The sequence below is a fragment of the Octodon degus genome, unplaced genomic scaffold, assembly GCF_000260255.1.
Source record: "Octodon degus isolate 3935 unplaced genomic scaffold, OctDeg1.0 scaffold00074, whole genome shotgun sequence".
Taxonomy (NCBI): Eukaryota; Metazoa; Chordata; class Mammalia; order Rodentia; family Octodontidae; genus Octodon; species Octodon degus.
In genome coordinates, this window is record NW_004524650.1 from 1,466,329 (window position 1) to 1,492,674 (window position 26,346).

Here is a 26,346-nt window from a genome sequence, read left to right on the forward strand (position 1 = left end):
TTATCTTAAACGTATATTCATTTGATTATGACTAATAAGGATATGAAAAGGTGTCCAACAGCACATAAAAGAAGGCAGTAGAGACACACAAATAAAAATGGCAATGAGGTGCTACTTCATACCACCAGAATGGCTATAATAAAAAAAAACAAAAAACAAAAACCAAAAAACTTCAAGTAATAACAAGTGCTGGTGGGGTTGTGGACACTGAAACCTTCACATGGTATTGGTGTGTTATTGATGCAGCCAACTTGGAGAATTATCTGGCAATTCTCAAATGGTTAAATACAATGAAATACCCTAGCAGTCCCACTCTCAAGTACAGGCCAAAGAGAAATGAACACATAGGAACATAAATCCATCATGAAATCACTTCATATATTGTTACCATTAGAATGTAAGCTGTCTGAATTGAGTCTTACTTTTTTTTTTTTTTTTCGTAGTGGGGTTGAACCCAGAACCTTTATCCTGAGCTATATTTTAAGCCATTTTGCAAATTTTGAGATAGCATCTCACTAAATTGCTGAAGGAAGGCTTGCCATTGTGATCCGCATGCCTGAGCCCGGCACTGCAGGCAAGGACCAGCACTAGGGCAAGTGTGTCTTGTCTATCACTATAATACTTAACACTGACAAAGCGCCTTGCAGAAGGCAGACAATTAAGAAGGTGAATGGAATGGAGACAGCCAGCTGGACTTACACTGTACAGCTTAAAAAATGAAAGCTTGGAGTGATCTGTGAAATGTGCAGAGAGAGATGGATTTACTAGCAGGAGTACGATCCATAAATACTTCTTACTAATATCTCAAATAATTTAAATTTACTTTCTAAATGTCTTTTAAGTCAGTTAACTTTGAACAAGTCAATTTTTGAAGTTATTTTTAATAATGGTAAATCATTTAAATTCTTAAGTATTTCAGAGAAAACTACAATGAAATCAAAACGAATGCATAACATGTTTGTTAACCTAGAAATTGACACTGGAGTCTGTTTTAGGGGCTAGAGCTATAGCAGAAAAATAGCACAACACAGCCAGACATTTCATATGAATTTTTTTATTAAAACTGAGTCTTTATATTTAAAATCTCATGTTCCACAATCATATATTTAAGAAAAAAACTCTATGCAGTTATTGGCACATAAATTTTAGAACATAATTAAAGCTAACTCTTTATCAATATAGATACATATATCTATCTGTATAATATAATAGACCTATATATCTATATTAATGTATATCATATAATAGATCCATATAGATTGATAGATAGACATAGCTCCAAATTCACATCAACGATCTGGTATACCTGAGTTTTCAAGTTGTTGGTTTTCCAGATAGTGTAAAATGTGTTCCATCCATATTACGAAGGACACAGCTGATCCAAAAAGAATAACTTTGGTTCAAAGATTCTGTCTCCCAAACATCAAACATAAGTCCTCAGTGGGATTAAAGTTTATCTTCAGAGTCTTCTTCCAAGTGAAGGTCAGTCTGTGATGTAAGGAAAGATTCCCATGTAGCAAGGCACTGAAAAATGGAAAGACACCATGAGATCAATAGCAGTTTACCTTCAGTGCTAGAAGGATCAATAAACCCTGACACATCTGCTCCCACAACAAGCCGTCTCCTTGTCTCCCGTCAGCTTGCCAGAATCCCTGTATCCTACGTATTTCAATCCTTAATGAAGGATGCTATTATCCAATAAGAGGAAAGTGATTTAAAGGTTAACATAGATTATTGGGACTAAGCCACAATTTACCCCATTGTCAGGAAAGAAAATAGGGCTCCACGTTATACAGCAAAAGATGGACTCATTCATGTCTAAGGAGCAGGCATTAGGCATCTAGAGAGGAATAACAGTACAGGTGTGCCTAAGCTAGATGTGAAACTCACTACCTCAAGTGCGGGTTGTGATTTCACTTTTTAAATAGATTCTTGAGCTATAAATTAGGTTCGTGATATTACTTACCACTTAAACAACTGTGAAAAATAAGTGTATGTAATCTGAAAAAATTCTGTGCAGATGTCTAGCATAAGCACAACAGCAAGTCCTGAAAAAGTTATCAACTACTATATTTTGACGAGCTGTTAGGGCTCAGTGGCAAGCCTTTAAAGAATGAAAATAACAAAGCAACGAATATACTTAATACACCAACAAAAGACATAAATCATGTAAAAATGTCTATTAATCTAAAAGAAGATAAGAGGAAGAAAATGCAAGCAGTGAATATATGAGACAAAGACAAACAGCAAGATAATACAGTGGAACCTAATCATATCAAGAGTTAATTTAAATGTCTAAAGGCCCAAAAGAAGAAATAAAACCTGAGAAGTGTAACAGATTTAAGGATTAAACAATGATGAGGAGAGAAAGGAGAAAACAGGAAAAATGGTAGGGGCGAAAGCATGGAAAGCATGGAAGCATATATACAAGATGGATGAAGTGACTGTACTAAGAGTTTCCATCAGTTTTATAAAAATAGCAGTTAATGTATAGAATTCTCACCTTGACTCTGTGTCCAGATACCTGCAATACAGGGAGGACAGCAATGTGTAATAACAAAACTATGCTTGAAATGCCTGTCATCTTGGTCTTCTAAATGTGTATCGTTTCTAATGTCATATCAATTATTCCTACACTCTTTAAAGTAAATTCTTTAGAAAAAGACAATAAAAGAGACAGTAAAACTTTAAGATTTCTTGAAAGAATGTGATAATATTCAATCCTATGTCCCTTCTTGCATAACTGTATCTGTTAATCTAAGCAACAGATTTGCCATTAAAAATAGATAATATATTATTCATTGTTAATCAGCTATTCTGGCTCTGAAAAGCTATAATATATGTATTGTTGTATGTTACCCTGTTTCTGTACTTTTGTTTTTCTTGTTTTTGATTTTTACTCTCCAAAATAAAAGAAAATTATAATAAAAAATAAATTTCTAAAGGATAAGCACTCCAATAAAAGGTGCAGATTGTGTAGCAAGTAAAAAAAAAAAAGTCCTATCTGTTTTACTTAATTTCTTATGAACTTTTTAAATATAAGGATACAAGATGGCTACAATTTAAAGAACATGTAATCGATCAAAAGAATAGCTAGGAGGCTACATTAACATCAAACATTTCAACTAAAGATTATCAACAAAGATAAATCATGATTTCATAATTATAAAAGGGCTAACTCATCTATACAACATAATTGAAAATGCTTATATCAGAGATTTAAAATAGATGAAACAAAAACTGAGAGACAGATAAGGAGAGTGACAGACATACAGCTATAGTGATTTCTTCTCCTCTCTCACGTCTGGAATATGTGGAGAAAAACAACCATAGGATTTGGATATGAATATTATTAAGGTTAACCTAACTGATATTTATGAAACAAAAGCAGAACATACTTTCTTTCATGTATATAAGTACCACTTACCAAGACCAAGCATAGTCTCAGCCACACAAAATCTCTTACTGATTTTTAAACAACTCAAGCCCTATGAAGTATGTTCTCAAACATAATGGAATTATATAGGAAATCTGTAAAGGAAAGACATATGGAAAATCCCAAAATACATAAAAGCTAAACAATACAATAACCCATGTCAAAGGAGATATGAAAAGAGAAATTATAAAGCATTTTCAACTGAATGAAAATGAAAATCCAGCATATTCCAACATTTGTTATAGCACTAAAGGCCACTACAGTAATATACAGAGAAACATAGCAATGAACACCTACGTTAGAGAAAAAGACTCAAGTCATTGTCTTTGATTTCTACCTTGAAAACTAAAATGACAATAACAAAACCCAAATATATTAAACTCGAGGTAAACAGAAAGTAGAAAAGAAAGTAAAGATCAGGGTGAGAATCAATGAGAAAGAATAGAGAAAAATTAGTAAAAGTAAATGTTGAGATTAATAAACTGACATGTTTTTAGCCACTCTGATGGTATAAAAGAGAGATGATACGAACTACAAAGAGCAAGGAATAAAAACAGGGAACATCAGCTCTGATTCTACTGAAGAAAGAAACAGGTGAAGAACGTGGGGCCTGCCTGCCATAATCAAAAGGGGTTAAAACTCACTGAGAGGAAACAGATAACCCAACTGAATTTGAATCTACAGTTCAACATTTTCTCACAAGGACAACCTCAGCTCCCTAAGTCGGCCTTGATTAATTCTATGAGCTACAGAAAGAAAAGCTACTAATTCTACAAAAACTTTTCCAGAGAATTGAAGACACAGGAAAAAGCATTATAATCCAAACTAAAGACATTACAAGAGAAGAATGCTATAGACCAATTTCATGAATATATATAGATACAGAGCTATAAACAAAATTTTGGCAATGAAAAGCCATCAGACTATATAATGAATTGTGTATCTCTACTAAATAGGTTTCTGCCAGGAATGCAAAATCGTATTCATATTCAAATAGTAATCAATATGGACAACTACATTAAACACAAGGTCATCCCAATAGACACTGATAAAACATTTGCCAAGTTCCAGTGTCTATTCTTTATTTTTTTAAACTGTCACAAATTAGGGCTAGAACTTCCTTTTACTGAGGAAGAACACCTTCAGAAAATCCAACCACACCATATACACACATAAAACATATTAGTGAGGCAGACAAGCAGCAGCTGACTAGTTTTTCCTGTCAGCTGGAGAAGGGCGTGGCTTAGCCAGCAGCTGTCTGCCATCTGCCCCCATCCCATTCCCTCTGTTCCCCTCGCATCCCAGTGGGCTGGCTCAGTTTGCCCCAGTGCCTCCCCTGGCTATCACACTGCCATTTTCCAACATGAGTGCAGCCAGGCAGTGTGATGGCCTTCCCAAGTCCTGCCACTTCAGATCACACTGTTGCACTTTTGAAGAAAGGGCTTCCTGGAGTGACTAAGATAAGGAAAGGTGGGATCTGGGCTCTTCTCTGCATACCCGACATGCATAGCAAGCCTTCCAGAAGAGTCCCTGGCTGCAGCCCGCCCCTCACTCCAGGCCTGCAAACTGCTATATAAGCACCACTCTCCAGGGCTCCCTCCTGGACCCCTGTGCTATGGGACAGGCCCTACTAAAATACTCACTTTGGTGTCCTATAAACTTGCTCATGATTTATTTCTTGAGTAGTGTGGACTCCAAAAGTCCTCCAAGTCTACTGAGACTTTTATCCTGAGGAGTATGGACAGAGCAGTTGTTTCCAAAAGAAAACAAAAATGTACTCAGAGCTATTAATAGCAGTGAGCTCCAGAAACGAGCAGCCAATGACGATCTGTAGCAGGGATAAGCAGCTGGTGGAGTCCACCTACAGTGTCCAGCACCAGCTGGCCCTCGATGGGGACACCCAGGAACAGCTGTGCCCAGCAGCTGCTGGCATCCAGCGTTACCAGGGTCATTGGGTGACACTTGGGACTGCTGCAGTGCTGCATTTCACCTACTTGCCATATCCATCTGAATCAAGCACAAGTACCCTAGGCGTATTGTAATTAGCATTTTATTTCTTTTGTTTTCGTTGTCTAATGCCAAAAGAAAAAGAAATAAACACTCATTTTTAGAAAGGCTCATAAATCTTCATCATCAGATTTCAAGCCTAAAAGGAAAATAAAATGCAAGAATACCAGGCTGTAACTGAAAAACCTAGACACAATTTTTGAAAAACAAAGCAAACAGAATTCTAAGTGGGACCAACCAGCTGAGGCAGAGCAGAGCCAAACTTCACACTTAGGAAGACCCCGTGAACCTTGCAAGCCACCCTCTACTACAGCTTCTGGTCTCTGCTCTCTAAATCCACACATAATCTCATAGCCATTAACCCTGCATGGCAGCCTGAAGAAATCACTGCTCTCACAAGATTCTACATCATTTTCGTAACTGCGATACCGTTACTTAAATGAACTTTTGAGCACCCACAAGGTAAAATTCAAAATAAACTTTTGAACTGCCTGTCCTGTTAAGAATTCATGTAAAATATGTGATCAAAATTGCACCAAAGGTACCGTTCGTCCACAGGGGAACAATCCTCTGACACTGACCCTTCTTGCTTCCACTATTCCATTTTGAGAAAGGCTGTAAGATTGAAGTAGTCACCCACACCTATCTGTGTTATGAATTAACATTTTTACTTCTAAGCAACTTTTAAAATTGACAGTGACCTCTCCAGACCAAAACCCAGGCACACAGCATGAGTGAGACCCCCTGCTATGCCCTCAGGACTCCTCCACCTCTGGAACCGCTGCTCCCAAGCCTGCCAGGTGAGTGAGACATTCTGCGAAGCTCTGTGGACCACCAGAACCAGTCCAGCCCAGGTCCTGCAAGTGTGTGGGAGAGCTTCTGACTTCCCTGACTCCATGGGACATCTCTGCACCAAAACCCAGGCATGCCACGTGAATGAGACCCTCTGCTATACCCTTGGGACCCCTCTACCCCTCCGGAGCCCCAGCACCTAAGCCTGCCTAGTGAACGAGAACTTCTGTGACACTCTCAGGACCCCCAGAACCAGCCCAAGCCCAGGCCCCTAGCATGTGGGAGAGGTTCTAGGCTCCCCTGCACCTCCTTGGCCAGGGGCACAACAGAGGGGCACCGCAGGTTCACTTCCAAGGGCTACAGCAGGAAGGGGCTGAACACAACAGCTAGACCCAAGCCAGGCATAACTGGATAAACTCAAACTAAATAGATCTGTACCTGAATTTCATTAGCTACTAAGGTTATAACGGCACCAAAGCTCTACACCAAAAGTCATAGGTCAGTGCTATATGAAATGACAAAAAGAAGGAGCAAAATGCATTCTCAGGCTTCGAGCCCACCCAGAACAAGTGCAGAGGACACTAGCTCAGCTGAAATGTATGAATTAATAGCACTGGCAGTAAAGAAACAATAGCAGAAATGTATAGAGGAACTCAGCAGAATCAATTTCTGAAATAAAAAAAGAAATCTCTGAATTCAGAGCATCTGAAGCAAAGAATTAAATACAGAAACATATGGAGAAAGCACAATCTGAAAAAAACTGCAGTAAAAGAATTAATAACTGCTTCTAAAGAAGACATTGATAAAAAAAAAAACCAGAGGAGATTAGAAAAATGATGGATTCCTTGAATGAGCAATACAGGAAAGAAATAGATTGCATGAAGCAGAGTTAAAGAGATATAGAGGAACTTAAATTCTCAATCACAAGACTGCAAAACCATTTGAGTGAAAGTGAAGACAGAGTTTCAGATCTTAAGATGCTGGTGCAGCTAGTGAAAAGGTAAGAAAAGATCTCTAAAAAACAACTAGAATGCAGGAAAAAAATAATTCATCACCTCCAAGACGATGCAAAGATGAAAAATTTGAGACTAATAGGCATCAGTGAGAAAGATAGAGTCAATACAAATGATATAAAAACAATATGGCAGAAGGAATAGCAGAAAACTTCCCAAATATGAGGAAACAATCTGACATTCAGGTAAACGAAGCATACAGAACGCCAAATAACTTCAACCCAATTAAAAACACACTGAGACATGTAATAGTCAAGATCCCAGAAATCCAGCACAAGAATAATATACTGAAAGCAGCTAGAGAAAAGAAGATCAAATTCAAAGAAAAATCCATTAGAATTACAGCCAATTTCTCTTCACAAACCATGAAGGCAAGAAGAGCATGTAGCAGAATACTTCAAGTCCTCTATGAAAACAAATTCCAGCCCAGACTACTATAGCCTGCAAGTAGGCTATAGACTACTATAGCCTATCAACTCTCTTTCAAGTTTGATGGAGAAGTAAAATATTTCCACGACAAAGTACAACTAAAGAATTTCATGATAAGAAAGCCAACCCTACACAGACTACTAAAAGATATTCTAGAGAGAGAAGAAAATGATCAGAACTCCATGAATGAGAAAAGAAGGAACCCACTAGATAGGGCAAACAATTAAACATATGACAAAAAGGAGTAAATAACACCAGGTAAATAACATGTCAATTGTAAGTCAACACATTTCAATTAGAACTATCAACGTAAATGGACTCAATTCACCAATTAATAGAAATAAAGTGGCACAGTGGATTAGGAAACAAAATCCAACAATATGCTGTATACACGAAACACATTTAACTCATAAAGGCATTCATAGGCTGAAAGTCAAAGGATGGAACACAATACTACATGCCCCAGCACCTCAGAAAAAAGCAGGGGTAGCAATCCTATTCTCAGACAGTCTCAACTTCAAACCAAGAATGACTAAACAAAATAAAGAAGACCACTATATGTTGGCTAGGAGAAAAATTCAAGAGGAAGAGGTAACACTCATATATATCTATGCATCAAACACGGGAGCACCCAAGTATATAAATCTTAATGGATATGAAAATTCTAATATCCAATACCACAATCTTAACAGGAGACTTTAATACCCCCTTATCCAAAAAAAAGATAGGTCAACCAGACAAAAAATTAGCAAACAAGGAGCAGAACTGAATCAGAACTTGGAACAAATGGATTGGTTGACATATATAGTGTTCCACCGAACCACAGCTGAATAAACATTTTTTTCAGTTGCACATGGGGCATTTTCTAAAGTAGACTACATACTAGTCCATAGGTTATGCTTAAGTACATGCAAGAAAATTATCCCATGCATATTATCTGACCACAGTGCACTGAAACTGGAAATAAATGACAAAAGAAACCAGAAAAAAAAAACAAAACTAACAGATGGAAATTAAACAACACTCTACTCAGCAATCAATGGGTCACAGATGAAATTAAACAAGAAATTGAACAATACCTACAATTCAATGAAAATTCAACCACAAAGTATCAGAATTTATAGGATGTGATGAAAGCAGTTCTTAGAGGGAAATTTATAGGCGTGACCTCACACATTAGGAAAAGAGAATGGGAACAAATAAAATCTCTAATGATGCACCTCCAAAATATAGAAAAGGAAGAGCAAATCTTGGAAACAACCAAGATGCCTGTCTCATGAGGAATGGTTGAAAAGTTGTGGTATTTTTATAAATGGAGTATTAGTGAGCTATAAAGGATGATAAAATTGAAGCCTTCATACTTAAGTGGATGCCACTTGAAGATATACTCATAAGTGAAATAAACAAGATCCACATGTGTAAATATCATATGGTCACCCTAGTATAAGAACTCAAAAGAAGAAATACAAATAGAAATTTATAACACAATTAAAAGGAAAGTGATAACTTGATGATTGAATAATAAGGAAAGGGCAAGGGTAAAAGCTGGGATACATGTCAGGGGCAAAGCCATACATTTATACACACAAGATGGGGAAGGCAATGATTCTGAAAAACATCAGCAGGTTTTTGAAACTAGCAGTTAATTAGTAGGATTCTCAGCCTGACTAACTAAATATGCTGATACCTGTGAACCAAGCAACTGCACTGAAGACAGCAATGTGTAATAGAAGGGTCACGCTTAGAATGTCTGTCATTCTGGTCTCCAATTACGTACTTCTTGTCATGACATACCAATTATTACCACATTGTCTCTCAAGTAAATGTTTGTTTTAAAAAATGGTAATAAATTAAAAAAAATAAGGGGAAAAATGTGACAGGTCTGTCCTGCCACAATGCTGTATATGGTTAGATTTCTAAATTTATTTGTAAAAATATGTAATTGTTTATTCATACTCTTCAAACATTTTTCATTTCTAAATTTTTTTTCTTCATGTTCTGTAGGGACTTAAAGTTTAACATATCAATACTTGATGGAAAATGTCTGTGCCATGTTATGCCTAAGATGTTTGATATTCAGATAGATAGTGAGGTTAAACCCATCTGCATACGTTGTAGGGTAATAATAAGCTTCTCTTCTGGAGGGTTAACAACCTACATTTGCAGATCCAAAATTAGAGAAATAGAAGGGCTACAAGGACAGCTAACACTTTGCTCCTAGCCTTTCAAGGTCAGTGAAGACTCAGGACATATGAGAACTTGTACTGTAACATCATGTAACTCAGTTTTGTCCCAAATTTTCTGATCAAGGAGAGTATGAGGCCACAGAGCAACGTGATCGATGATGTAGAGTGTGCCTAAGAAGAGCCACCTGGAGAAAAAAACATTCTCTCAGGCTTTCACAGAGAGCAAACTGGTCAAGCAATGGCCGTGACTCATCCACATGGCTGACACTGACAAAGGATCTGCAAACTGCGGTACAGGGTTACAGGATAAATCCTGAGGAGAGTTGACTGACCTTATCAGAAAAGTTACATTTCTTGTTATATAGGTCTTGCTTTATCTTGGTCTTATCCATCCAGCAGAAAAGTATAAAAACCAGTATATAAAGTAAAGCCATATTCATATGTTGAAAGGCTCAAGTCAACAACTTCTGTGGATAATACACTACTATTGCAGACTGCTGGACTGTGTCGGATTTTTTTGCTGAATTTACACACCTATAGTATTTAAATGCAATGGAATGCCCATGTCTGACAGAACTAAACAAAAAAAAGGGATACATAGAAAAGACCATTTTGTATCTGTATATACAGAAAAGTTAGGATAGATACACAGCTACTTTTACTTAATCAATGAGAAGAAATATGTGTACTAATAGTGTTTGGACAGGATATCCTGTTTGCATCTTTTACTATGGATAACCACTAAGAAGATAACAATGTATAATGTATTAATAATTGAAACTATCCTATTGTTCAGTTTTGAAACTGTCTCATTGCTATTTGTTTCTCAATAAAATAAAAAATAAAATGTATAAAATGAAAAAAATAAAATTCACAGTAAAATTTAGTTAAAGAGACATATTAACTGTCTCCAGATTACAGGGAGAAAAAAAGGCTACTGTAATTTGAAATACTGAATATTATAGAACAATTAGCATAGGATAGCAAGAGAAATGATACGACAACTGCTAAGTATTCACATGGCTACTTGGTGAGGCAGTGTGATGGCTGCTTTAAGCATCCCTTTCTTTAAATCTCACAATGATAATTATGAATTCCACTGAGGTTGAAATGTTTAGCTATGTTTATAATACTGCAACTTTCATTCGTGGGGCAGCCACTGTTTATCCGTAAATAAAAATACCAATCTCTTGAATTACAAGTCATTGGCCTTCTTTTACTTAATAGAAGTTTTTGTTTGCTTGTTTATATTAATTTTATTGAGAAAGAAATAGCAATGAGACAGTTTCAAAACAGGTTAGTAGGGGAATTTTGGAAAGAGAGGTGGGCAAGGAATTGTATGATTACAGAATTAGTAGGAGAGTATTTACAAGATCCGGATGTAGGAGAAGTCCCTACACAGCCCCTACAAGGCTCTATGTCCAGGAGCACCTGTATCCTTTGAAGGTGGCTAAGTCACACGTGCCAGCTACACAGCAAGTCCTCAGTAAGTGCAGATGACTATAGAGAAAGGATGTATTAATTTACCAGTGCTGAAATGCAGGTTTTTATCAAAATTGATTAGTGCTGCTTTCTAAACTTAGGGATGTTAAGTTATAGAAAGGCCTGGTCCCACTCAGGCTGATAGCAAGTTTTCTGACCTGCAATGCAAAGGATTTGACCTTGACATATGGGGCTTCTGATGCTACAAGGTCTCCTTCTGCATCTTAGATTTTTTTTTTACTAAAAAGGCAAACATTTATTTAACTGCCCTATCCATTTAATATTCATATGCCTTAACTGGTATCTTAGAAATACATCAAATGAATAGATATACTTTTTAAAAATACATGATCTATAACACTCTTTAGTTTTCTCTATTCTTTTAAACTTCTGTGTATGAAAACCTCTATCAAAAAGAAGCTCATTTAGCTGAACAACTTCGCTCAGGAAGCACCCACCGTGCTGAACACTGGGACCACTGAAGCATATGAAGTCATCAACTTGACAAAAAAAAAAAAATCTCAGAAACTAATGAGATGTGCCTTTATTCCCAAATTAGTTTTTTAAAAGTGATTATATTTATTTAGATGTGCACTGCAAGTACCAAAGTTTTCTCATTTTTAAAATCATTGTAATCAGTGAAAATAATTAACATTTGTACAAATCAGTGTGACAACACAAAATGCCCAGTGTCACAACAGAATATACCCAGTGTCACTGCTGACCTAATCTGTTTTTTTTTAAATCCTATTTATTTATGTATTCATCTGGTACAGGGCTTTGCTATACAGCTCAGAGTCATAGTGATCCTCCTGTCTCAGTCTCCCCAGCTCTAGGATTACAGGTATGCAGCACCATGCCCTGTTTCAGGGCCAGCATGACGGCGTGCAGTATCCGCGATCAAACCCAGGTCCTTGTGCTTGCCAAGCAGGTGCTTAGACTGCTGAGCTATCTCCCCAGCCCCAGCTGACCTAATCTTGAAGAGTGCCAAGTAGCTCTGTGGAGCTGCAATTCTCAGACTATAATAGGAAAAATGACAATAGTGTGATTTTCATTTGACCAAGGTATCATTTTCCATTCATGTGATCTTATCTGATATAACAATGCTCTGATAACTAATTTCATTTTAGTTTAGAGAACTGACTTTTAGAGAATGGGATGTTTCTTTCAGTGCTCCAAAGACTGTTCCTCTCTCCAAGTAAGTAAGCCAATAAATATGCTGAGTGCCGCATTAGCCATGATATTGGGGTGCCTGAAAAGCAAATTTTTCACAAATCCCTGTCAACTGAGAATACAAGCACAAGTTTTCCCTAGATGGCTCTAACATGTAGCTAAAGGGTAACCCCTGCAGCACTGGGGGCAAAACTCTTAGGGAGCCACCACAGCTTGGGGTAGAGGTGGGCAGAGCTGGGGACATATACAACAGGAACAAAGCCTGCTCGTGCACATAGGCTTAGTACCTTCTCAATACAGAGATGGAATACTTAGAAAATTAAGCTTTAACTCCAAAACTTTTAGCTTGGAAAATAAATCTCTTGCTGTCTTAGCAAAGGAGGTGATACTATTCTGCCACCAGAAAAGGTAAATGCTCCTTCAATTCTTTTAAGCAGGCAGTAATCCTACAATCAGATGTGATCACATTTTCTACAGTAACTTGTTACTACTGGTATGTAGACACCATTCATAGTGTCCTATGAATGCTTCCACATTTAATAAATATAGCATCTTCTCAATCTGTGGGGTAAGAGGATATTCTGTCACCCAGTAGGACATCAGGCAAATTTTTTTACTGTTCTAAGCCTGATCGTCTCTGTATGGAATAAAGGGCTTAAATTACATGTGTTCATCAATCCTTCCTAGAGCTAATGGAAGGTCTCCAGAGGTTACTATGACTCACAGCAAGTTGGTAAATGAGACCACATAACACATTTTTAAATCTGCTTCATTTTGTTTGGCTACCCAATATGGAATGTGGCGAGCACAGAATTTTACCTGCCCTCACACTTTGATATCTACAAGATAATTATGAAATGGAGTATTCAAAGAAAAGATTCACCATCATAGGAAGAGTAATTCCAGTTTCCAGTACAGCTATTATTACTACCCATTACCTCCATTTCTTGAATTCTTATTCTGTGCTAGATATTGAGTTAGGTGCTTTTCTTTGATTCACACAGTAACTTTGAACCCTATTTTCTATATTGGCAATTTTAGGCTCAAGTAAGACTAGTGCTAGAGACATGGCAGTTGAGACTCCAGGAAAGACACTTAGCAGGCTTAAAAACAACTTAGGTTTGGTGACTCACTGGGTATATTGAACTTTATTTCTAAGGGTTTTATTCCTTCATTTTTATATGTGCTGCTACATACAAACACATCTACAAGTATATACTAATACCTAGGCAAATCTGTGATGAGGTAGGCAATATTGCCTTCAGCATTTTGTAAGTAAAGATATTCATACTCATTAAAATAAAGTCCTCAAGTCACTATGCTGAGTTACAAATTGTACAATGCCAAAGCCTTGTATGCTTGTAGACACCATATGAAATTTTCAACATAATTACTGTATCTCCACAAGTCTTAGCCCAACTTTTCATGAAAACAGCAAACAGAAAAAATAGTTCCATCCAAATTGCCACAAAATTCAAAAATGTAATTTATTTATCTTGCTGTTAATAAACAAAATTTCTAGGAATTTACCTATACAGTGAAAATTAGAAATATGGCAGAAGTCACAGAATGCAACGGTATAGATCTGCAATCCCAGCTACTGAGGAGACCTTCAAGGAGAATCGTGGCAACTTAGCAAGACCCTAACTCAAGACAATAAACAAACAAGCAGGGCTGGGGATTTAGTTCAATGGTATAATACTTGTCTACCACCTGCAAGACCCCTGAGTTGAACACCCAGTATGCAAAACAAAAGCAAAATAAAAGCTTAACATCATATATTTCTTTTAAAAACTAGAAATTCATATTTGAAGTCAAAAATTATTGTGCTTCTACAAATAGGTCTAGTACAAAAATAATTGCTCTCTCACTAAACATTGGGAAATGTCACTGAGTAACCTGAGTGGATGTCAGTGTTGTCTCAACTGCACTTAGCACAGATGGCACTGTCTACATTTGAGGAAAGGCTGACGCTCAAATTCGTAATTATTTCTTCACTATGTCACAAAACTATTTAACATCTACAAAAGTTACACTGGCACCTAAAGTGAGGGCAATGGTGTGTGTGACATTTTAGTGGTTGCTCTTTATCACCTAAATTTAAGATCGGAAACATGAAAGAAAACTTTGGGTAGCTGCATACTTTCAAATTCTGTAATAGAATCAGCCCAGAAGAAAATTAGTGATGATGTTATGTTGCCAGAGAAAAGTAACTTCTATTATTTTGGAATAGTTCAAAATTATTCATTGAATTTCATCTTTAGAAAAGTGTAAATTCAGTTTCTGAGGATCATCTGCCAATTTGTAATTTTAGAAATATCTATAGCTTTAAAAGAACATAATTTGCATATTATTTTGCTAAAATTACTTCTACATATCTCTCCAGTATGTGATAAATGTGTACTTGTAAATGCTACGAATACTTAAATAACTCCGACTGAGAATGCAACAGGACTCATTAGCTGCAGACGCCATCTTGTGGTCCGTTTACTTATTATGGTCTTATTCTACAGATGTCTAATTCAAAATCTATTTACTATAGCCTTAGGTACAACTTACTGTATTATTCTCGATTTTGCGTATGGGTAAATGGTGGTTGCAAAATGTATAATAACGTAGAAATCTTTACAGAAAGAAGGAATACAAAAGACTAAAATTGAATTCATACCTTCTCATTTTTTCTACACCCTGTCATTGGAAGATGATTACCTGAAGTTTGTCCAATTTACTTGTGAGCTTTGCAAACATCAAGCTTATGTTTTTATACGGGAATATACTGAAAGTACAACAAAATGCAAACTAGAACTTACCTTTGGACTACTAGAACATTCAGTAAGACACTAATATGCTTGAAGACACGATTTTAAAGCACATGGGGCCTAACTCATTGTTTTAAAGCATGTCACATGAGTTTTAATTTATTCTCTTTTAAAGATTTGCGAGGGGTTTATGGATGAAGCAGGGTGGATATGCAGGAGAAGTATTGGTATTTTCAGCTGATGGATTTGCTCATGGACAAGAGAGGACGTGACTCAGACTGGATAATTGACCAGTAACATTGTGAAACCTAACTCTAACATCTTTTCTTTGGTAAATTCATGATCCTATTCAAGATGCTGTATTTTATAGTATATTGTGTGTGTGTGTGTTTTAAGTCATTTCTTCCTTTTGTAATTTCCTATTAAGATTCTAATTAACTTCACAAAACTATGTCTAGTCCACAGGATACAAAGAGACAGAGACTATGCTATGGTGCAACTGCTTATTTCACTCGTAAGTTCAACCACTTTAGGTAATTGAGAAATAATTAATTACAGAATACATGGGTGTGTCATGACAATATTTAATAGACATTTTTGAGAAAGGAAAAACACACTAGAAAAATTAGAAGAGATACCATTGTTATGTGGATAACTTTTGAATATCTAATATGGAATGAAAATTAGCACTTAATCTTAATTATAGATTTCCCTAAATTGTATAATACTTGCTTTTTTACTTACCTAAATTCCTGGTAACAATTTGTCCAATTGAAGTTTCCTGCTATCTGTGGTAGCTCATCTCCAAATAAACCTTTTCTACCACTGTTTACAGTCAACCAATAACAGATGACTTTCCAAACCAGTTCAAAAAAGTTTAAAAATTTTATTATTTAATACAGAGTCTCACTACACATTTCAGACTTGTAGTGATCCTCCTGTATCAGCCTCCCCAGTGCTGGGATTACAGATGTACACCACCATGCCTGGTTCCTGGGCATGTGGTACCAGGGAGAGAACCTGGGTCCTTGTACTTGCCAGGCAGGTGCTTAGACCACTGAGCTATCTCTCCAGATCCCAAAAAGTTTTAAAATAAAAATTCATTTATTGATGGGTTTGGATCCATAATCAGTGATAAATCCCATCCCTCAACCAGGAATACAATTCTTTGTAAAAAAGAGAGAGAGAGAGAGAGAGAGAGAGAGAGAGAGAGAGAGAGAGAGAGAGAAAAAAGAAAATCAGTTTGCACTATATAGTTCAGCCTTGAACTCACTCTGTGGCTCACACTGGCCTTCTGCTTGTGATCCTCCTGCTTCAACCTCCTCAGTTCTGCATTTACAGGGGTACACCACCATGCCCAGCTCTAAGAATGCAAAGTCTTAGGGTCCTAAGATCACACAAAATTATTCCATCTCTGATCTCTCTCCTATTCTATTAATATCTGGATTTCATATGAAAGAGTAGCTGACAGCTCATCAAAAGAATTATTTCATGATATAGAGGCTAGAAAGGATGATAACATTAATCATTAAATAATAATGACTTCCTTATTAGAAAAAGGTGACAGCACCTAGACATGCCTGCAATATATTGCTGGTGAATGGCATTAACATGATTAAAAGCCGGTATTTCATTTTTGATGAAGATGACCAGACCTACTGTGATACGGCCAGAATGTCATCATGCAGACATTCTAGTATTGCTGACTGTCGATAAGACAGTAAATAATGTGGGTACAAAAATGTAATGGATTAGAAAAATTTAACTGGCATAAAAATGGTTAGGCTGAGTAATTTTCTAAGCCTCTCAGCCCTTCCAGCAGTATGTTTGCTTTGCAATAAATCTCATGTGTACATAATGGGAATCTCTTCAATCCTGGGTTTATAATGTAGGTCTCAGACATTCTTCACCGAGCGCCTAAAATACTGATTGTCATGTTCTTCTTTTTAGCAACACCAGGAAATTTGTCTCTCTGGGTATTAAGGTTTAGGGCAGGGCTGGTGAGGTAGCTCAGGGATCTAAGGCTACCTGCCTAGGCAAGCTTAGGCAAAGCACAGGGACCGTGGTTCCATGCAGGGCACCACATGCCAGGCCAGCCCTGCCCCCAGTGTGGGCTGAGCCAGCCATGGGGGGGGAAAAAAAGTTTTAGGACAGGTTTTTAGTAATTTTTAGGGATGACTGTAAAAAGAGAAGAATCACAGTGTGGATCCAGAAGCTCCACTTTCTGCACACTCTTGACTATCCCGCTACAGACATCTTCATCATTAGGATAAGCTAAGGGGCCTCTTTACTAAGACAGAGCACCCCCTTGCTCAGGGGTGACCTAAAACCCAGTATGTTTAGAACCATCTCCTAAGTTAATATAAACTATGTATTATGCCTCTGCTCTAAGATTTTAAAGGGAAGCTCCAACCCTGTCTGTTGTTTGGGTTTAGAATGACACTAAGTTGCTCTATTTGTGTAAATCCTCCACACCCAGCCTTTTCTCTCCACGATAGGCTGTTCACAAAGCCTGGAGCACTGGCTGCTGTTCATCAACATTAAAGATTCAGTGAACTATGTTGGACATAGGTGTCATCGTTTCAGTGTCCTCACTTTACTGGGAATGAATTTAGCATTCAGAAAAAAAAAAAAAAAAAAAAAAAAAAGACTGGCCTGATGAGTGGAAGTCTGTGTCCTCCGTAGGTAGGCATCAGATGAGAACCGAGTGCCTCAAGCGGATTATGAATGCTTGACATGGCAAGTGTTAAAGGAAGGGTTTTGCAACATTCATTAAAAAAAAAAATCCCATATGCACGGCCTTCTCTGTGTAAAATATAATTTGTCTCATTGAATATACTGGATTTCAGTTATTTTTTTGTGTGTTTGCCAAAGTCGCTTCCACTTTAGTTTACATGCTCACTGAAGGGGAGATGTCTGAAAGAAGCTGGGAAGATCTGATTTTTTAAGAAAGTTTCCACTATAATTTCCACTAAGGATTCATTTTATCCATTTTAGTATAGCTTATTAAATCGTAATTTTTTTTTACATCCAAAGCAGACCCACAAACTCACTGCCCCTTGTCACCAATACTGGTTGGAGTTCTTCACTTTTTTCCCCCAAATCTCCTTCCTTCCTGAGCCGTGACCTCCGGGACACTTGCTGTTCTCTGCTCTGGTCCTTGAGGGCATCTCTCTCTTTTGTTCTCACTTTCCACAGCACATGGTCCCCGGAAACAGCCACACCTGCTCTGCCCCTCTTCAGATCTGCTCACCACTCTCACGTCAGGCTGCCTTTTAGTCTGTGAATCTGAAAGTGTAAGGAGCCTTTCCATAGCTGTTAGCCGCTTTACTAAATTCTGGGAGATAGGGCTAAACAGAGTCCACTTCCCTTCTTCTCCCTCCCAGATGTTGCAAAGGCATTTTCTTCCCAGGTAAATGGCATGATAAGACACCAGCTCTTTGCTAGGCAGAATTGTGTCTATGGGGGGCCATTCTCCTCCTTGTTTATTTCAGCAAATTTCAACAACCGTTCTGATTTTTAGCTTTTAAAAAGAACAAATTTTCTCACAAAAGTCAATTCCATCCATCAGCATATTCTTTAGTTAGCAGGTTTATATCACTATTAACGTAGATGGGCCTGTTGCAGTCAGAATACTATTGTAACGTGGACGAGGAAATGTTCTAAAGTACATGGTGTAACAATGACTTTAGAAGACACAAGCCTAGAACCAGAATTCACCATTTCTTCAACATGAGCAATAAATACCGAAGTTACAAAATACTTGAGAAGGACTTCAGACATACTCAATGTTCATCTATGACTTAATTTCTAGAAGGAATTTGAGATCTACTTTTTAAAAGTTTCCACAAAAATAACTGCACTTGGTTTTTATTTTATTTTTCATTTTTTAAAATTTTTCTATTTTCAAAGAGAATAGGAAAAATAATAGTTAAGACATTAAAAAATACACATTTCAAAACAAAAAAACGCAAGATGACAGTATTTCAACGATGGGTGTTCTACAGCACATAGGTATCTCCAGGGTAGGTGCTCAGAGTATCAGATATAAGCATGTAAATTTGGTCAAAGTAAAAATATTTTTTTTCTTTTTTTACGCGTGACTGAGGATCTGACCCTGGTCCCTGTGCTTGCCGCGGCAAATGCTTCTTCTGCTGAGCTATCTCACTGGCCCTTGTCAAAGTAAAAATTTTATTTATTTTTTAAAATTTGTCATTGTACTATAATAGCTAAGGGAAGCAATTTTAACTAAACATTATCATCTCTTGAAAACAAGATTTGGATTTATAAGAAATGAAAAAAAAAGACTCACATTTCCCTTAATAATGGGAAAGAGATTTTTTCCTATTTTATTAATTTTATTGAGAAACAAATAGCAATGAGGCAGTTTCAAAACTGATTAATAGGAAAGTTTCAATAATTAATACATTGCATATTGTTGTTTTCATAGTGGTTATTCATAGTACAAGATGCAGACATGATATCCTGTCCAAACACTATTAGTAAAAATATTTCTTCTCATTGAATTAGGAGAAAGTAGCTGTATATCTATCCTAACTGTTTTGAATATACAAATACAAAATGGTCCTTCATTTATATCCCTTTTTTGTTCAGTTTTGTCAGAGATGGGTATTCCATTCTCATTTAAATATTGTAGGTGCATGAATTCATTAAAATATTCTAATATAGTCCAGTAGTTCATAATAGTAGTGGGTTTTCTGTAAGACTGGCAATGTCAGAAGTTGTTGAATTGAACCCTTTGCAGCTCAGTATATTAATATGGCTTTACTTTTCATACCTTGTTATTATACTTTTCTGCTGGATGGTTAAGACCAAGATAAAGCAAGACCTATATAACAAGAAATGCAACGTTTGTATCTGACAATGTCAATCAAATCCCCTCAGGATTTATCCTGAAATTCTGTACCCCAGTTTGTAGATCCTTGGTCATTGTCAGTCATGTGAATGAGATGGACTCACTCCAGAAAGAATGGATATTATAAAGAAATCAGCCAATAACAAATGTTGGAGAGGCTGTGGGGAAAAAGGAACCCTTCTCCACTTCTGGTGAGAATATAGACTGGTGCAACCATTATGGTAATCAGTATGGAGAATCCTTAAAAAACTAGGACTGGAAATTCCATTCAAGCCAGCTATCCCCCTACTGGGAATTTTCCCAGAAGAACTGAAAACGTCATAACATAGTGATATATGTGTACCTATGTTTATAGCAGCACAATTTGTGATAGCCAAATCCTGGAAACAACCAAGATGCCTGCCACCTGAGGAATGGAAGAAAAAGGTGTGATATTTTTATACAATGGAGTATTATTCAGCTATAAAAAATTATAAACTCAAAGCCTTTATATTTAAGTGGCTGCCACTTAAAGATATATTCATAAGTGAAAAATTTTAAGCACTAAGTTTTACTTTCAAAAAATCAATAGAGATAAGTACTACAATCATTGTAGCTATCCTGTGTATATACATACATGATTTTTTCCCTTCTTGTTTTTTATCTTCTTTCCCTCATTCAATTGTTTATTCCTTTTGCTCAGTTTCTTTCCCTTTTACCAGATCTACTGTACCTTTCAAATTTTATTTACTCTTTCAGTTTCTTATACTAGGGAGACAACATGACATTTACACATGTGGGTCTGATTTATTTCACTTCTGAGTATAGCCTTTCCTCCATTTACCTGTATAAGCCTCAAGTTTATCTTTCTTTATAGCTGAGTAATACTCAATTGTATAAAAATACATCTTTTATCTATTCCTCGGTTCATGGACATATGGGTTTTAGAAAAGCATTAGCATCACTCTTCATTTGGCTAAAGGTGAGCCCTTGTAATGAGTTTACTCTTTTTTCTTTTACTTTTCAGAAAATATGTTTCAGTACAGTATCATTTTTCTTTTTTGCTTCCTAAGTGTACACAGACACAAATATCTGTATTATCCACTAACAATAAAAAAATCCTTCTATTGGTTCTGTTCAGTATAATTCAAGAAAATAGAGCAAGTTTAAATATTCTTCCATTAAAACATTAACACATTGCAAACCTCTATTAATCAGCACATATATGTAGCTATTTTTCCTTAGTAAATTTTAACCTAATCCATGAGTGATTTGGATCTCTGCAAACAAAAGGTTTTGACAATAACTGAGTCTTGAATGATTTTACCTGCAGCAAATGACTTTCCTAAATAAGACTAATGATATACTAAATGCAGTAACCATTGATCTGGTTATCTCTTGAAAATACTTCCAAGCAACTTTCCAATTATTTTTAATTCCTCCTTCCCTTCTTTCCAAGCACTACAGGCCTGTGCCATCACACGAATCTTAATGTTATTTATGATAGAAAAATGAGACAACATATAAGTGTTCAACTATAAGTAATTATGTCAGCTAATTAATACATATTAATATGCTGTATTATATAAGGATGCTCTGAAGAAAAATCCATAAAACAAATGAAAAATATGGAATTCAAAATAACATGTTCACTTTAATCATCATGATATAAAATAACTAAACATATTTTTAGTTTGACTCATGCAGAAAGGGTCATGCAAAATATTTTGAGTTAATATTTTAACCTTAAAGTAGCAAACTATTTTCCTATAATTACACTCAAATACAGTATTTTCTAGGAGAAAGGTTTATAAACATTCTGTATTTCTGTTTTACCTATTAGCTTATACACTTAGGTTTGTTGCTATTGTTTGGTTTCAGTGAGCTTTCAATGTATATGCAACCTACATATATCTACTATTAATTGTAAAATAAACTATCAAAGAATAAACTATAGGGGGTTTGTGGTTAACTCAGTTGTTTAAAGCACCTGTTTGGGCAAACCTAGTCATGTGCAGGGGACCGCAGTTTGATCCCCAGCTCCACATGCTGCATCAGACCTGCCGTTAAGGCAGCCTGAGTCAGCCAAAATAAATAAATAAATAAATAAATAAATAAATAACCGGCCAAATCTTCCCACATCACTACAACTTAGGCAAGTAGGAGGGGTGCTACAAAGACAACTAAGTGAGATGTCCTGTGCAATACCCATGGGGCAGGACTGGTCGCGTCCAGTCCTCAGGAAGAGAAACTCAGTACATGCACCTGGAACCCACGGGGGGCTGCAGACTTGCTGGAATCTAGCTTCTCCACACGCTCATCACATCTCTTATGAGCACCTACTCTTTATTACAACAAGCTGTCTTTGATGGATTAGAGACAAAAATGCATACACATTAAGATGACCAAAAGGCCTTCAAGTAAGATGCAAAGTTGGGCAGAGATATTCATCATTTTTCTTAAAACAAAGGTGATGCCACTGATTAAGTAGGAAGTGTTCATTTTTTTTGTATCCATCCTTCCAAAACCTAATTGTTCCCTTAAAATCCTAATAAGCACTCACAGTCCCTTTGTCAGGGAACACAGAGATAGCTTAGCGAATTCAATGACATTAAAATTTCATAAGAACAGCCTTTTCTCATTCACTGTATCTGCCAAGCATCTCTCCCTTTGAAGCCTTCTTATTAGCATAACCAGAACCAAAGCAATAAAAACAAATCTCTTTTGTACACACAGGGAACAAGAAAGCTATGCATATGCTCTATCCAAGTGCTGCAGTTCACTGTTTCAGTATTTCATTGGTTATTTGGGTGGCACTGCATAGTCCTAGGCTGTGTGACATTTTAGTTAGTGACAATCACACAGATGACAGAGGATGACATGCCTGATGATGTTGTAGTCCCCATGGTGTGTAGAACTGCAGTGTGACACTGACAGTAGTGAAATCACAGAAGGATGCATTTCTCAGAAGAGATCCCTCTTGCTCAGTAACCTGTGATGACATTGAAATTACTCATCCTGTGCAGTAGATTTGGGGTTTCTCTATGTTGTTTTTATTGCTTTTTTAACTGACTTCATAATTTTATCCTTATTTATCAGTCATAAAGAGACAGAACAGGAATAACATTTGCCTATTAAAAGTTCAGTTGCATGCTTTTAATTTGCTTTATATTTGGAACCAACAGACAAATAAATTCATGAATATAAGTACAACATTTTAATATGACAATAACTAGGATGTGATGTAGAATCGTATCTCATATTTATCTGATTTTCCTTTGTCATTTTGATAAATAATAAGATGTAACATTTCATTTAACGTAAATTGAAAGGAAAATGTTTATACTCCATCTTCTCTATCACACTAAGAATAGATCATTTTCTACATTTATATACATGATGAAAAAATATTTCCAATTGCATATGATTAAATTACTCTTTTTCTTAGGGTTTATTTATTTAGATACAGCATCTTGCTATGCAGTTTGGACTCTTAGCAATTCTCCTGTCTCAGCCTCCTTATTGCTGAAATTACAGGTGTGTGTCACCATGCCCAGTTCTAGGGCCAGCACAGCCTGCCCAGGATTCTAGGGCCAGCATGGCAGGTGTTACCAGGGATGGAACTCGGGACCTTGCGCTTGCCAGACAAGCACTTACAATGCTGAGCTACCTCCCTGGCCCTCTCTTAGGTTTTGAGAAAGGGCCTTACTACATTGCTCCAGCTGGCTGAAAAATCACAGTGACCCTCCTACTTCAGCCTCCTGAGTACTGCGACTATAGAATTGTGACATGTAACCTGGGTCTAGAATACAATCAAACAGGGAATGGCAAGACTAAAAGTTTTCATGTCTCTCTACTTGAGGTATTACATAGTTACTAGATAACAGCAAATTGTTTAGGTCTTATACTTTGCCAATTAAGAATCCTTCATTATTTATTGGCTGCAACTTCCTGATTTTGCCTTATAGACTGACAAGTCAATAGGTTAAGTGTTTTTTTTCCACTGAGAACACAGACACACACAGACACACAGACACACACACACACAGACAACACACACCCAGAGGCCCAGGCATACACAGTAATTAGAGCTGTAGTAATCTTTTAAAGTTATACTACAGAAAAGCATTTATTCCTTCAAGTTTTAGTGACATCAAGAAATCTATCTCACTTGGGAGAAAGAGTTAAGAGCATAACATACTGACGTACAGTATAATGAAGAACAAAATTTGCAATATACACAGTAATGCTAACTTAACCATTTCTAAGAAAACAGTGCTTTGAATGAACTGAATGCACTCTAAGAGAATGACAAACATATGTATTTCTATAGTAAGTATAGTCCAGGAGCCAGGGAGATGGCTTAGTGGAATAAGCGCTTCCCCAGCAAGTGCAAGGGCCTGAGTTCAATCCCTGGTTCTGCCAAAAAAAATTAAAAAAAAAAAAAGGCAAGTGTAGTCCAAACCCAAACATTTTCGTTGGAGATTGATGGAACAGGAACATTCCCTCATAAAACTAAAAAAGTTCTGATTTTTAAAACTTGGCATACTTTTTCATTTAAAGAAAAATATCCTAGTTATAGCTGTCATATGCAACAGTATAATAACATTCATAACTATTAATTATGTATTCTATAGAGTACATTCTGATTTCCAAAGCATTTTTTATAAATGATCTCGGCTGTCATTACAACCATGAAAAGTATATGTGCACAGAGTATGTTATACCGGAGAAGTATTTACTATTGTGGGTTAAACTAGTTAAGTGGTAATAAAGATTTAGGTTGACAGGGGGTAAACCCTTTTGATAGGATTGCAGGGCAAAGAAAAGTGATAGTATTATTACACTAAACTCCTCTATTTTATTAAAAATTATTTTTAAATCGTTCAAAATCTAAGATTCATGATAAATTATTTTAGTAACTTGAATTTGCCTAAGGCGAATTCAAGGTGGGACAGTTTAGTGGACTAAGCGCCTGCTTAGGCAGGCACAGGGAGCAAGATTCGATCCTTGGCACATGGCACGCCAGTCCCACCCCCAGGTGCCTGTCATGGTGTTGCATGTCTGTAATCCCAGCACTGGGGAGGCTGAAAACAGAAGGATCACTGTGATTCCGAGCAGCATAGTGAGACCTTATACCAAATCCATTAAAAAGAATTTGAGAGACTAAAAATGATGTCTCCACTTGCACCCACAGGTTGTTCCCTAGTCTTAAGCCCACTACCACAAAACCTCCTCAAACAAGGCTTACTGCTTCAGTGTTGCCTCTGACATACGTACAACCTCAAGCTCCTTCTAAAGCACAACCTGAAATCCTTTCTTTCCCTGTGAAAACTTTCCAATGGCCCCCATCTCCTCATGACTGACTGATGAAAGAAGGAATTGATAATGTGACTGATTGCCTAACCTTTCAACTCAGCACTACCTCCACTCTTTTCCCTTAAACAAGAAGAATCAGTTACTTGGTCATATCGCTCCCTTCTATGCTTCTGTCCATGCATTCTTTCCTGGACACCATCTCTCATGTGACCTTAATTAAGCATTAAGGGCTCAGCTTAAATACATCCTCTGAGACTTCCTCATGTCTTTTACATTAGGTCAGATGTTGTTACAGCACTTTTTTTTTTTTTTTTTTTTTTTTTCGATACCGGAGATTGAACTCAGCACCTTGCACTTGCCAGGCAATGCAGCATCTTTCTATAGTAGAATTTCCACTACTGCTTTATGATGATCTTTTGCTTTAGTTAATAGGCTCCCTCCCTGGGAATTGCTCTCAGAGGCCCAGACAGGGTTTAGTGATAATAAGTGCGTAATTAACTCTTATTGAACAGAAAAATACCAATATCAGATAATCTTTCAAAATTTTGATTTAAAAATACCTTTAAAGTGATAAACACTGCAGACACTAAACTATAATTCCTTTATCAATTTTATTATTTAATTCAGCCAGAGATAAGATCAAACATGTGTATGTAAAACATTCTTCCTAGCAAAAATACCTTTAGTATATTCAGAATGTGCAGGGCAAAGAAAAGTGACAGTATTACAACACTAAACTCCTCTAAGAAAGCAACTTTTTGGAGCAACAGTTATAAAATGAAAAACAATCATTAAATTAAAAAAAAAAGAGGATTGAGCTCTTTTCTGAACTGATCCCCACTCCCCCCAAAAATGTTGCTACTCTTTACTAGTATAAACAGCATTCTCCTTTGTC

At 36.6% G+C, this 26,346-nt stretch overlaps 1 protein-coding gene across 3 annotated transcripts in view; it reads right to left on the reverse strand.

Moving 5' to 3' along the window:
* Nucleotides 1-1,038: 1,038 nt before the first annotated feature.
* Snx7 (sorting nexin 7) overlaps nt 1,039-26,346 on the reverse strand; it is a 110,911-nt gene continuing 85,603 nt past the window's right edge. Inside the window, exon 9 of one of the 3 annotated variants that reach the window (XM_004635688.2) lies at nt 1,039-1,524. In XM_004635688.2, the coding sequence (XP_004635745.1) occupies nt 1,447-1,524 (78 nt within the window). In that variant the 3' untranslated portion in view covers nt 1,039-1,446. The remainder of the gene's footprint in view (nt 1,525-26,346) is intronic. The other 2 variants (XM_023720302.1, XM_004635689.1) reach the window with 2 other exon arrangements.